We start from the raw sequence: 12,534 nt of genomic DNA on the forward strand, positions 1-12,534 counted from the left end.
GGTAAATACACTGCAGAAATAATGGGCTTTCAGTCCAAATGCTCTTAAACATCGAGACACTGTATGACAAAAAAGATCCTTTCCCAATTCCGTGCTGAACTAGAGAGCAATTCTAGCTGCAGTGTTGAAACTATTACCAATGGAGATTCTCTGTTTTATCCTGTCCTCTCTTTCATTTGACTTTCGAGGGTGAGCAGCCTTCTTTGGGGACTTGAATGAGTATTCGATGTTACAAAGATGTAACATTCTAGAAATCACAGTAGTTTCTCTTGCTATAGCTGATAGGGTCATCCCTTCAGCTTTCATCTGGACAACCCGCTGCTGGAGGTTGTCTGGATGAAAGCCAAGGGGGAACTTGGAACGCCACACCATTAGAAAGTTAGACTGTCAGTTAAATTTGCCACATAATTAAGAAATAAGCATCAGGTGCCAGATTAACATGTGCGGCCACATGTGACGATTACATTGCGTTAACAAACGAGCAAACACCCGGGGGTGGGCTTGGCCTGGTTGCATATGTCTTTCCATGAAAAACCTTTAAAGAATGCAACACACCGGGTGCCGGTTACCAATCTTGTGCGGTTCCATGGAATTAAAGGGGTTGTCCGACTGTTTAAAAAATTCTGGAAGTCGGCTTGTTTTTTAGCTTCTGGTCGGCCGAGGTGGCCAGCCATGCCCACCCATCCCCATATCTCAGTTAATAAACAGGGGCATGACGCCAGGATCGGCAGAGTAGGTGAGTACAGCTTTGTTTCTTTTGAAAAAAAAACCTCCCCAACACGCCTCTAGAATTTTAAAAACTGTTGGATAACCCCTTTAAAGACTGGGGGTTTTATATACAAGAACTGTTATTTCTACCCCTCAAGCTGCACACATTCCACAAGATCTTGTCCTTGTACAGAAATATGATGCAGTGACTCCTTGTCCGCCCTAAATACAGGGAGTCCTTGCATCACATTTCTGTTTGATGCAAGGACACTCGTCCTGTGCAATATGTGGGATCAGACCAACATACAGACCTGTTTCCACAGGCTGCACACATCTGCCTCAGACTGAGCTAAATACTCCATATAGACAAAGGTCATAAAGGTGATAAAAACTGCGACGTTTTCACTCCAGGAGTCTTTGTCAAGCATTTTTTTACTCTTTAACAGATCGATTACGGGGTCCATTAAAATAATGGTCATGATCTCTGTTCCATTAAAATGTGTAACATTTATTGCAGCTGTGTGCCAAGCATTGAAAGACGGGCAGTGCACAGATGATTTTCGCTGTTGTGCACCACTGGTCTAAATGGCTTTTGCTCATTATAAATCAAAAGATGATGGGGGTTATTATTTTCGGTTTTGTTTTCATCAGACAAAACTTCACTGGCTATGTGAAGAGATAAAGGATCGAGAAGAGCGGGAGCGGAAGCTCCACATTCAGCACCAGCAGTGTCTAGAACAGCTAAAGGAACACAAAGTGAAGAAAGAAACTGAAAAAGAGGAGCAGCATCAACAGATAAGCAAGCTGGAACAACAACTGGAAGAGGCTCACAGGGACAAAAAAGGTAGGGGGTGCTCGTCGGGGGTAGATGGATATCCACCACCCTCTGTTATATAGCTCTGGTTCATGTGAGGTGCTTGGTCTGGAAGCTTGATATTGTCTTTTGTACCCCTCCATAGTGACAGTGAGTGCTGGAGAGATTAACTTTTCTGCATCAGCAGATTTTTGGGTGTGTGATGTATATGGAACATGTGGCTGCTGATAGACTCCAACCTCCAAATATTGCTTATTGAGCACAGTTTCCCTTTGTAACATTTTTAATGTGCAGCCTTCAAGAAAATCATAACTTTTTTTTCTTCAATATATGCATACATGTGGCAGAGAGAACAGCTAATTAATCGGAAACAGAGAAAACCACTGTAATATATTGTGTGGTGAGGATAGCTGAAAATTTCACCAATCTACATAACCGTAATACTATTCTCTCTAGAGAATGGATAGGCTGTATTCTCAGTGATGTCACTGCTGCTCTCTAGTGATGGATAGGCTGTATTCTCAGTAATGTAACTGCTGCTCTCTAGAGAATGGATAGGCTGTATTCTTAGTGATGTCATGGCTGCTCTCTAGAGAATGGATAGGCTGTATTCTTAGTGATGTAACTGCTGCTCTCTAGAGAATGGATAGGCTGTATTCTTAGTGATGTAACTGCTGCTCTCTAGTGATGGGGCTGTATTCTCAGTGATGTCACGGCTGCTCTCTAGAGAATGGATAGGCTGTATTCTCAGTGATGTCACCACTGCTCTCTAGTGAATGGATAGGCTGTATTCTCAGTGATGTCACCACTGCTCTCTAGTGAATGGATAGGCTGTATTCTAAGTGATGTCACCACTGCTCTCTAGTGAATGGATAGGCTGTATTCTCAGTGATGTCACCACTGCTCTCTAGTGAATGGATAGGCTGTATTCTAAGTGATGTCACCACTGCTCTCTAGTGAATGGATAGGCTGTATTCTCAGTGATGTCACCACTGCTTTCTTGTGATGGATAGGCTGTATTCTCAGTGATGTCACTGCTGCTCTCTAGTGAATGGATAGGCTGTATTCTCAGTGATGTCACTGCTGCTCTCTAGTGAATGGATAGGCTGTATTCTCAGTGATGTCACTGCTGCTCTCTAGTGAATGGATAGGCTGTATTCTCAGTGATGTCACTGCTGCTCTCTAGTGAATGGATAGGCTGTATTCTCAGTGATGTCACTGCTGCTCTCTAGTGAATGGATAGGCTGTATTCTCAGTGATGTCACCACTGCTCTCTAGTGAATGGATAGGCTGTATTCTCAGTGATGTCACTGCTGCTCTCTAGTGAATGGATAGGCTGTATTCTCAGTGATGTCACCACTGCTCTCTAGTGAATGGATAGGCTGTATTCTCAGTGATGTCACTGCTGCCCTCTAGTGAACAGAATTTCTGTATTCTTATTTCTGGCACCACTGCTCTGTAGTGACCTGTTTTTTCAGTGATCCACTTTCTTACAGAAATCAGACAGATCATGGAAGGTTTTAGGGCTGTGCTTATTGAGGGGATATAACCTATCTTTGCTTGCACAGTGTTGCATGTTATAATTTCCATTGTCTCAGAGAAGCTGTATATGACACTAGCTGTAAAACTTGTCAGATCCTGTAATTATAATCCATTATCCAGCCAAGGTGGCCTCACAACACTCAATTTAATTTCTTCCCCGGGGATTCTGCGTAATGAAAGGCATATAAGCCATGTAAAGAAAACTCAAAAAGATAATGGAGCTAATGAGGGAGTAAAATAAGTGTAGTCCTGGAGAAATCTGTAGCGGTAGTGAAATGATCCCTCCCACTCCAGGCACGGACTCCCGCCATTTAGTTTACGCTGCTCCTTGCTCTGCCAAGTGTTGAATCGATGCTATTATTATAAGCACACTGAATCGCCTTCACCCATCTATAGTAAATTCTGACGCAGTGCAGATTTCTATAGGCTTCAAGATCTCAATAAAATGTCAATAAAAAGACGTCAATTTTCTGTTTGAACATTGCCAACATGCAACCTTTACAGCGTGTAAGGGTCATACAGAATGCTGCCTCTTTTCATGATCTGTGTGAAAGTCTTGCCGTTTCTCCCGCTCCATAGTCGTGACTCGGGCAGTTTTCTTTTTGCAGGATGACCTCACTTGTGTTGTGCACGGTTGCTCAGTGGGGTGTATGAAGACTCAATGCCCATCTGTGAGCTTGATGTCAGAACTGACGTAGGTGTTAAGCGTCTTACAAAAGCCCAAGTGACGGGCTTCCTGGACGGCATGTGGCTGACGCGGCTTGAAGTTGAATGCAAGACCCCTGTTATGTTAGGACTGCTCGGAGAGCCCTAACACTAATGTCTTAATGCCTTTTTGAGAAGTCACATTCATTGTCTCTGGTTAGTCTCATACAGTGTGGGAAAGTTCCTGAAACTTTATGATGAGCAAATTAACATGGAAGTTTTTGGATGAAACTTTCTGTGAATATGGCAGCTCTACATTTTGTACATTGGGTCCAGATTTAGTGTTTTTATTAGATGCAGTAATCTTTTCTATGGCCCAGTACCACATTTCCTGGTAACAAGCCATCTGTGGCTATTAGCATAAGATCAGCCAGGCCAAGATAGAATGGAGCCAGCCAGGAGAACATCTGCTCGTTGTAGCTGCACAATACATATCTTAGGTGCTGCTTTAGTCTTTAATCCAGTCTAGTTATAAGGGATCATGTGGCCACAGAGACTTCTGCTTTATCCCATTGTAAACTCTACAATAAACATTGCTCCAGCCAGGAACAATAAGTAGATCGACATCTAGAGGATGGATTGCCATGAGCATTTGCTGGGGTTGAGCATACTGTTACTTTCCAACAATGTTGACAATGTGAATTCAACCCGTCTGCCAGCCAAATTCTGCAGAATTCTGTGTTTTGGTACTAGGTGTGCATAGGTTTACCTTCCACATCATGAGAAAGTGATGCCCAACAATTTGTTACTATAAATGGGAAAATGAACTTTCCTTTTAGTGTCTGAAAACTTTCTTACTTCACTAATCCTAGATATAAATGCTCTGTAGGCTCTTGTGTTCCTGGTGCAGAGAATCAGTCCGGAAAGATTTCATATCTGAGGCTCGCCCCAGAATTCGTGCCACCTGCTACCTAAAATTTTGCTTTACATTTTTTGCTTTGCTGGCCCCAAGGCCTATAAATACATATGATATGCTGAGGGGATTGGTGATTATTGTTAATTCACGTCAGATGCTGGAGTTGAGGGTCAATGATTTGTGAAATTCATTTCCTCATGAGGCCACCTCAGACATCTAGTCTTGTACCACAGCTCTAGCCAACATCTGACAACACGTTGTTCAGTAGTGGTTTGGGGCTTTTGTTGAAAGGGAACCTATCACCAGGGACCTCATTTTCACTAAAGACAGGTTGCAGAAGCTTATTAAATCGGCAGTGCAAAAATGGGTCTGCCTTTTCTAAGCATTTGCATTACAGTATAATCGTGTGTTATAACTTACCTTACACCCAGACAAAATCCTAGGGTAGTCACAGGGATTGGGCTTTGGTCTGGATGTCTGTGTTACTAACTGCTCAGCTCCTAGCCCCCACATTTGTTCTCCTGTATAGCTCCTCCTCCTACTCCTTCACAGAGCTTACAGCCTGGTGAGATGACATCAGTGGGGGAGGGAGGAGCTGTACAGGAGCACAAAGGTGGGGGCTGAGAGCTGAGCAGTTAGTAACACATGTTGTTTTTTGAAATGCATCCAAACCAAAGCCCAACCCCTGTGATGTACCCTGACAAAATCCTGGGGTAAAGGTAAGTTATAACACACAATTATATTGTAATCCAAATGCTTAGAAAAGGAAGAGAGGCATTTTTGCTCTGCAGGTATGATGGGTTTCTGCAACCTGTTTTTATTGAAAATTAGGTCCCTGTTGACAGTTTCCCTTTAAAGGGGTTTTCCGATGAACACAAGTTAGGCCCTATCCACAGGATGGGGCCTACCTTGCTGATAGGTAGGGAGCGCAGTGATGAGACCCTGCAGATTACAAAAACTAGGGGTCTAATGGGGTCCCACTTACCTCTGCCGGACCCCTCGTTGCTCCTTCAGAGTTAAGGAGCAGATGGCCGCACATGACTCTTCTGCTTCATTTATCTCTATTGAGCTGAGTGAAATGGCCAAGTCCGGCGCTCGCCAATCTCTGTCAACTCCAAAGAGAATAATGGAGCAGAACGGTCATGCACAGCCGTCTGCTCTATTACTCTGACGAAGCGACGAGGAGTCCGGCAGAGGTACGTGGGACCTCTTCGGACCCCTGGCCCTATCCTGACGATAGGGCATAACTTATGTTGGTGGGAAAACCCCTTTAAATCACTGCCTTAAACTTGACTCTTTTACAGGAGGACTCTTCATGTGTATAGTGATCCTGAATACTTCTGCTGTTCACCTAGGGAGAAAGAAGTCAAGAGGGCAAGGGAGATGTTACTTAACCTTCTTTTGTTTTTTGACACCATCAATTACACCTGCAGGATGAGGTTGGTGGCTCCTGAATTTAGAAAGGCGTAGATATAAGATCCAAGGGTTTTAGCTCATGCCCTGGGGCGTTTGGAAATCTGTTCATGACAAACTACAATTTGCCGTCACTCTGCTTCCCAGCTGGTTACATTAGAAATTCTTAAACTCATTAACAATGTTCTCAATGTCTCTCCCTCACTACACCCTCCTGTTTTGCTTTCCACTGCAATAATAAGGAGTTTTTTGGACACAGCTGCAGGGGTGTTTAGATTTTTGAAGGGCAAGGCCTAGAAGACCTCAATGCCAGGGCATGTCTGTATTGCATTAAACACTGTAAGTACATCTGATCCCTGTAATCTCCAAAGACTGTCAAACTTGAACCCATTGAGTGCCTTGACGGACCCGCTGCATGTTGCCGGAGCTTATCATCAGGGTTTCTGGTGAGGAAGAGGTTAACTGTATCCTGTACTGGAGAGAACTGCGGTTTTTAAAATGACTCAGTGAGCCATATCCCCCAGCAGTGTCCCATGTTTGAAGGCTGGGGACAGGACGTGCTCAGAGTTTGTAAACTTAAAGGGGGGTTAAGAAAAAGGACTCTTGAGTATCTGGCCTGGTTTTCCCTATTTGTCCTCCTGTGATCTCTGCCACTGAAGCCGGAGCATGACCTGAACCGAGGCCCTGGATTCTGCAAAGCTCTACCATAGAAACGTGTGGGAATGTGTTTGTATGTATATGTGTAAAGGGTAACAGAAGGATTAAAATGGGACAAATGCTTCTATGTTTGTTCAGGCACAAACATGGCTTCTTCTGAACAGTGGCCCACAGTCTGCTACAGTTCTTCTCGCAGAACATGCCTGGTTATACAGAACCTATATACTATGTACCCGGAGTATACAGATTACATAAAGCCATGGGGACCGGAGAAGATAAAGGGACAAGCTCGCTCCTACCACCACATGATGTCAGAGTTAAAAGGGCACAAACTGGTAAAATGCTACAAATGTCTTGTTCTCAGTTTACACAACATTTGCAGAAACATTCATAATGGTGGATTGAATTCTTTGCATTATGTGAAATGAAGATGTCTCTGCAGATGTGCCGCGGTACATCCAGCTTTCTTCAGTAGAGCATCTTTAGCTGTATGTGATGGATCAGAGCGTCAGCAGAGGCTGTGCAGCAGTAGTAGCCTCTCCTTCCCCCGCTTGGCTAGGCATACGAGGTGTCCTTTGGCTGTTCCTGTTGTTGGAATAACCTGTTGCTCTGTTTAAGAAACTTTTTCCATTCAATTTTTTTTTAAGTTTCTTGAACTGCGCTGCTCCTGACCTCATCTCACCCACCATAGAATCTCAGGCTTCTCCTTGGTAACAAGTACTTTGGTTGTCAGGTCGCAAGTAGCTAAGAAACCTGCATGGACACTGAATATTTCAAAACAAAAAAAAAGTGCCAGTGTTGAGGCAGAAAGATGATAGGGGGGGTTCCTTGTGAAGTTAAAGGGGTTGTCCACTTTTAACAAATAATTGATATGGCATGAGAAAAGAGAAGTTATACAATTTTTCAATATACTTTCTGCCCAAAATTTTTCCCGGTTTTCAAGATCTCTGCTACCTGTCCTTCTGTAGAAAGCTTCATTGTTTCTTACAGTGGATAGAATTTTGTCCATCGTCTTGTGATGGACAGCCGGGCGCACAAGCCATTATTATCAGGAGTCTCTGTGGTGATAATGCACCCGACAAGACCAAGGACAGATTTTTATGCACTGGACATGAGCTTAGAAGCTTTCCATAGCAGGACGGAAGTATAATGGAAAATTGTATAACTTTTCATTACTTAAACTATATCAGTTGTTTGCTGAAAGTGGAGAGCCCATTAAAAGACTACATGTATGTTGATGAATTTGTAACACTGTTGGAGGATCTGGTTCTTTAACCCTTGTGAACTAATACCGAGACAGAAAACTGGATGCAATGTTGAGAGGACTGGGCACAACAGGCACCACTATCCTATTTTCAAGGTCAAGCGTATCTTCTTTGACGTCTAGGGCTGCCTGATCCTCTGGTTTTAGCACAGTTGACCCTCTTGCACACATATTTTATCACTCAGTCCGCAAGCCAGGGCTTGTAGTTCAGTTTTTACATGTGTTTTTTTACCAGTTTTTTGCATCATTTCTCAGCTATCTTCTGGAAACACTGGCTGCTAAACCTGATAACCATAGAACAATCTACAAAAAATAGAGACCCATAGATTACAATGGGAAGAAACTAGATGCAAAAACAGCTAAGAATAGGGCAGGACACGAGATTACAAAGCACTAGGGAAAAAAAAATCAATGGTTATAAGTCCATTAAACAAAATAGAGTTGTAAGTTACCCGAAAAAATACTGTATAGAAAACGGACCACAAAAAACTTTTAAGGTGGGCTGTGTCTGACTATCTGGTCCACAATAGGACCACCCAGTTGACATTAGAACAAATTATATTGGTGGCTGGAAATAACAGCAATGATTAACAGAACAAGTATGTATATTTCAATCTACTTTGCTCCCTCTGCTCTATAAGATGCCTGCAGATTGCACTGCTTTTATTATGGTGACTGGTTGACTTCATATAGAATTATTCTGCCCAGTGCTGCAGAGTGCACTTCCAAAACATAACCAAGTAGGTAAGCTCTGCTACTTTCACCTTGCTGGTCCCTAGTTTTAGTGTGGGTTTTCTGTAGCTCCGAGCTACTTGGTATTGTGTGGTTATTCTAGGAACCACGAGCGCTGAAGATAAATGAATTTGGAAGGAGTCTTCCATTTAACTGCAGATACAACTCCCCTTCCTTTTTTGTGAGCATGAAAGAGTTAATGCTGTAAAGTTGTGCCTGGTGGCGTACATTGTAATTAACATGTTGGCAGATATATATGGAGCTGGTGTCAGTGATTTATTGAGCCAGTATTTCTGTTCCTCAAGGTCTGTCTTTATTTGGCGTATATCACGGGGTGGGGGTGAGGTGTGAGCCGGCTCAGGGAGGATGCACAATCTGCGCTACCTGTCACTTTTGATATGTGAGGATCATTTTCTGCATTTTTTCTGCACGGCCAGGCGTTCCGATCGCAGTATAGATAATGCAATAAGGGGACCAGTGGTTTGTGAACAATAAAGCACAGGGGACACCTCGGCTAATCAATCACCTGCACTTTATGGCTGAGTGAATCTTGGCCAGAGATGAGGTAGCGAATTTTCGGTGTATCTGCTCATGCTGTAACAAACCGCCCTTCAGGTGAAATGGATGTGTAATCTCATCCTTGCAGATGTGGTTGTGAGATCTGTTGGCTAGGAGTTGAAGCTGAAGGACTGGAATAAATGCTTGACTATGACTCCACATGGCTGGACCCTCATAGGCCTGGGGCTTGTACCATGTACCAAGCTGGTGGAACCTATAGGAACACCATAAAATGATGTAAAAGTATCTTCTCACCATAAGCTTAGTTAAAGACAATCATATGTCTGTGATGCATCGAGATACACAAAAGAGCTTCTCAATAAATTTGAAGATCAGCAAAAAGATTATTTCAGTAATTCAATTTAAAAAGCAAAACTTGTATATTTAATTACAGAGTGAACTTTTTCAGGTGTTTATGCTACTGTCATTACGTAGTCCTGATCTACAAAAATTAGAATAATTAACCCAAAACACCTGCAAATGCTTTCTAAGCATTTTAAAAGGTCACTTATTCTGGTTCAGTAGACAACACAATCATGGTGAAGACTGCTGACTTGACAGATGTCCAGAAGGGAGTCACTGTCACCCAACAAGCCACAAAAGGTCATTGCTAAAGAAGCCTGCTGTTTAAAGTGCTATATCAAAACATATTAATGGGAAGTTAGGTGGAAGGAAAAAGTGTGGTAGAAAAAGGTGCACGAGAAACCGGGATAACACAGCCTTGACAGGATTGTTAAGAAAAGGCCAATTTGAGGGGGATTCGCAAGGATTAGACTGCTGCTGGAGTCAATGCCTCATGAGCCTCCACACGCCGATGTATCCAGGACATGGGCTACAAGTGGCACTCTCCATGCATCAAGCCACTCTTGACCAATAGACAACGTCTTACCTTGGCAAAGGAGAAAAAGAACTGGACTGTTGCTCAGTGGTCCAAGTTGTTGTTTTCAGATGCAAGAGAATTTTGGCATTTCCAAATAAAATACTGAGTCTGGAGGAAGAGTGGAAAGGCCCATCAAAGCTCCTTGAGGCGATGCTTGAAGTTTAGTGTAAAGTTTCCACAATCAGTGATGGTTTGGGGAGCCATGTCATCTGCTGGTGTAGGTCCATTGTGTTTTATCAAAACTAAAGTCAGCACAGTCGTCTCCCGGGACATTATAGAGAACTGCATGATTCCCTCTGCTGACAATCTTTTTGGACATGGAATTTTCATTTTCCAGCAGGACTTGGCACCTGTTCACACTGCCAAAAGTATCAATACTTGGTCTAATAACCACAGTATCAATGTATGGCAGCAACCTTGCCTGAGATTCTCTATGGGGTATTGTCAAGAGAAGTATAATACACCAGACCCAACAATGCAGAGGAGCTGAAGGCTGCTATTACACAACCTGGGCTTCCATAACACGTCTGCAGCGCCATCATCTGATCATCTGTCACACCACAGTGATACAGTCATTCATGCAAAAGGAGCCCGGCCAAGTATTGAGTGCATTTACTGGACATTTAGCCAACATTTCTGTATCAAAATTTATTTATGGTGGGTCTTGTATAATAATCTTATTTTCTGAGATAATGACTGAATTTCTTCGGCTGTAACCATAATCATCAACTTTACCATAAATACTTGAAAAAGTTCACTCTGTTTCTAATAATATCTAACTTTTTTAACTTTTTTTTGAATTGCTGGAAAAAACTTTTTTGAGAAGCAATTGTAGTTTGCAAAGCAATGGCTTTAAAGATTGTCCTTCCTGGTGCTTGTATGTGGATAATGTAACATCTATCAGCTCCTTGCCATTGGCTGGTGATGAGGGAATGAGCTTGATAAAGAAGAGACCCATATAAGCCTGGAACCGAGTTTGAGTATCAAGTGTTAAAAACGGCAAACTTTATTTACAGCAAGCATAGGTATGGATGCCAGCTAACAGGGATTGTGCCATATATACAGTACATAAATGCACAGCTAGGACACCCTATAAAAAGTGAACATGCTGTAACATATATTGTGAGCTTGACATCTCGGATCTTGTATATCTTTGTTCTCCAGGAAGTCTTTCAGGAAAATGTTCAACCCAAGGTGAAACTGGCTTAATGGGACACTGCTTGTACCCCACTAAACTACCAGCATCCTCAGGTAGGGTATGAAATGACCTTTCTAGAATTCCCTATTTTATGTGAAATCTCCTCCAAAGCCTTATGAAAATGAGCTGGGAAGAGCTATATTTGTTTTTAAGGTGAATCGCTTTTGGAGGCTGGACGTGCTGTGTTATCACTGCAGTTACTCTTATCTGTGGTTCTATGATACCTTGAATGTCTACCCATTCAAAAAATATGGAAGAAGTGCGTCTGTAATAGGTTACCGCCCCCTTGGCTAGTTTGAGATTATTTACATATGTGATAGGTAGTTTTCAGGGCCACAGCAGGAATCGCATGAAATATATCACTCCTCTTTTGAACTGTGACAGGACCATTTTAAATTTGTGCTGTGGACAGCAAAACTTACATTTGGGAGTGTCCCAGAGTTTACTATGGCCTGGAGAGCATCCACCACCGTCATACAAGTTTTAGATTTCATTCTGTAACTAATGAAAATCTTAATTTAGGACAATAATTATTTGCTAAAACTGAACTGTGATTGAAGGCCCATGCTCATGCTGCCGCAGAAAGTGTTCCCGAGAGCCTAGATGTAGCTATGATGAGCATCCTTTGTGGGGAACATAAATCTCTTCTGCAACGCCCCCAACAACTCCGCTCAGTTTTATTACTATTAGAGAATTCTGTAAGTCAAAAGTCAATTATAATACACTCAGGAAAAAGAACCACAAGTGCATCTGTCTGGACCACCCAGCAGGATGCAGGGTTTGCTGTCCACGAATCACTATACACCCTGTAAATAAACTACAACTCCAGGTTTAACAGTTCAGTTTAAAGGTAAAGTGCAGTAGGCTTGTGGCTTTATTCCTCCTACACTGAAGGATCACATGTCCTACTCCAGTTGCACCCGGAGCTGCATTTACACTATTTTTACAATGAAATATTAAAAGCGGAGATGTAAGTGTCAAATTATTATTATAGATATTATTTTCTAGGCCTGGTATTTTAGAATTTACCGTATATACTTGAGTATAAGCCAAGACCCCTAATTTTACCAACAAAAACTGGGAAAACCTATTGACTTGAGTATAAGCCAAGGGTGGAAAATGTATTGGAAATGCATTGGCCACCAGTATATAGCCAGCAAGCCCCCTGTAGTATACAGCTTGCCCAGCCCCCTGTAGTATACAGCCA

The 12,534-nt window shown here is 42.5% G+C and overlaps 1 protein-coding gene across 5 annotated transcripts in view; it reads left to right on the forward strand.

The window, feature by feature from the left end:
* The window catches only part of CEP128 (centrosomal protein 128), a 108,309-nt gene that overhangs the window by 58,872 nt on the left and 36,903 nt on the right, over nt 1–12,534 (forward strand). For 2 of the 5 annotated variants that reach the window (XM_072116743.1, XM_072116744.1), the window contains exons 19-20: nt 1,360–1,552; nt 11,294–11,380. In XM_072116743.1, coding sequence (XP_071972844.1) covers nt 1,360–1,552; nt 11,294–11,380 — 280 coding nt within the window. Of the gene's footprint in view, nt 1–1,359; nt 1,553–11,291; nt 11,381–12,534 lie in introns of all 5 variants that reach the window. The other 3 variants (XR_011848908.1, XR_011848909.1, XM_072116745.1) reach the window with 3 other exon arrangements.

Source organism: Engystomops pustulosus, chromosome 7 (assembly GCF_040894005.1).
Source record: "Engystomops pustulosus chromosome 7, aEngPut4.maternal, whole genome shotgun sequence".
NCBI classification, from domain to species: Eukaryota; Metazoa; Chordata; class Amphibia; order Anura; family Leptodactylidae; genus Engystomops; species Engystomops pustulosus.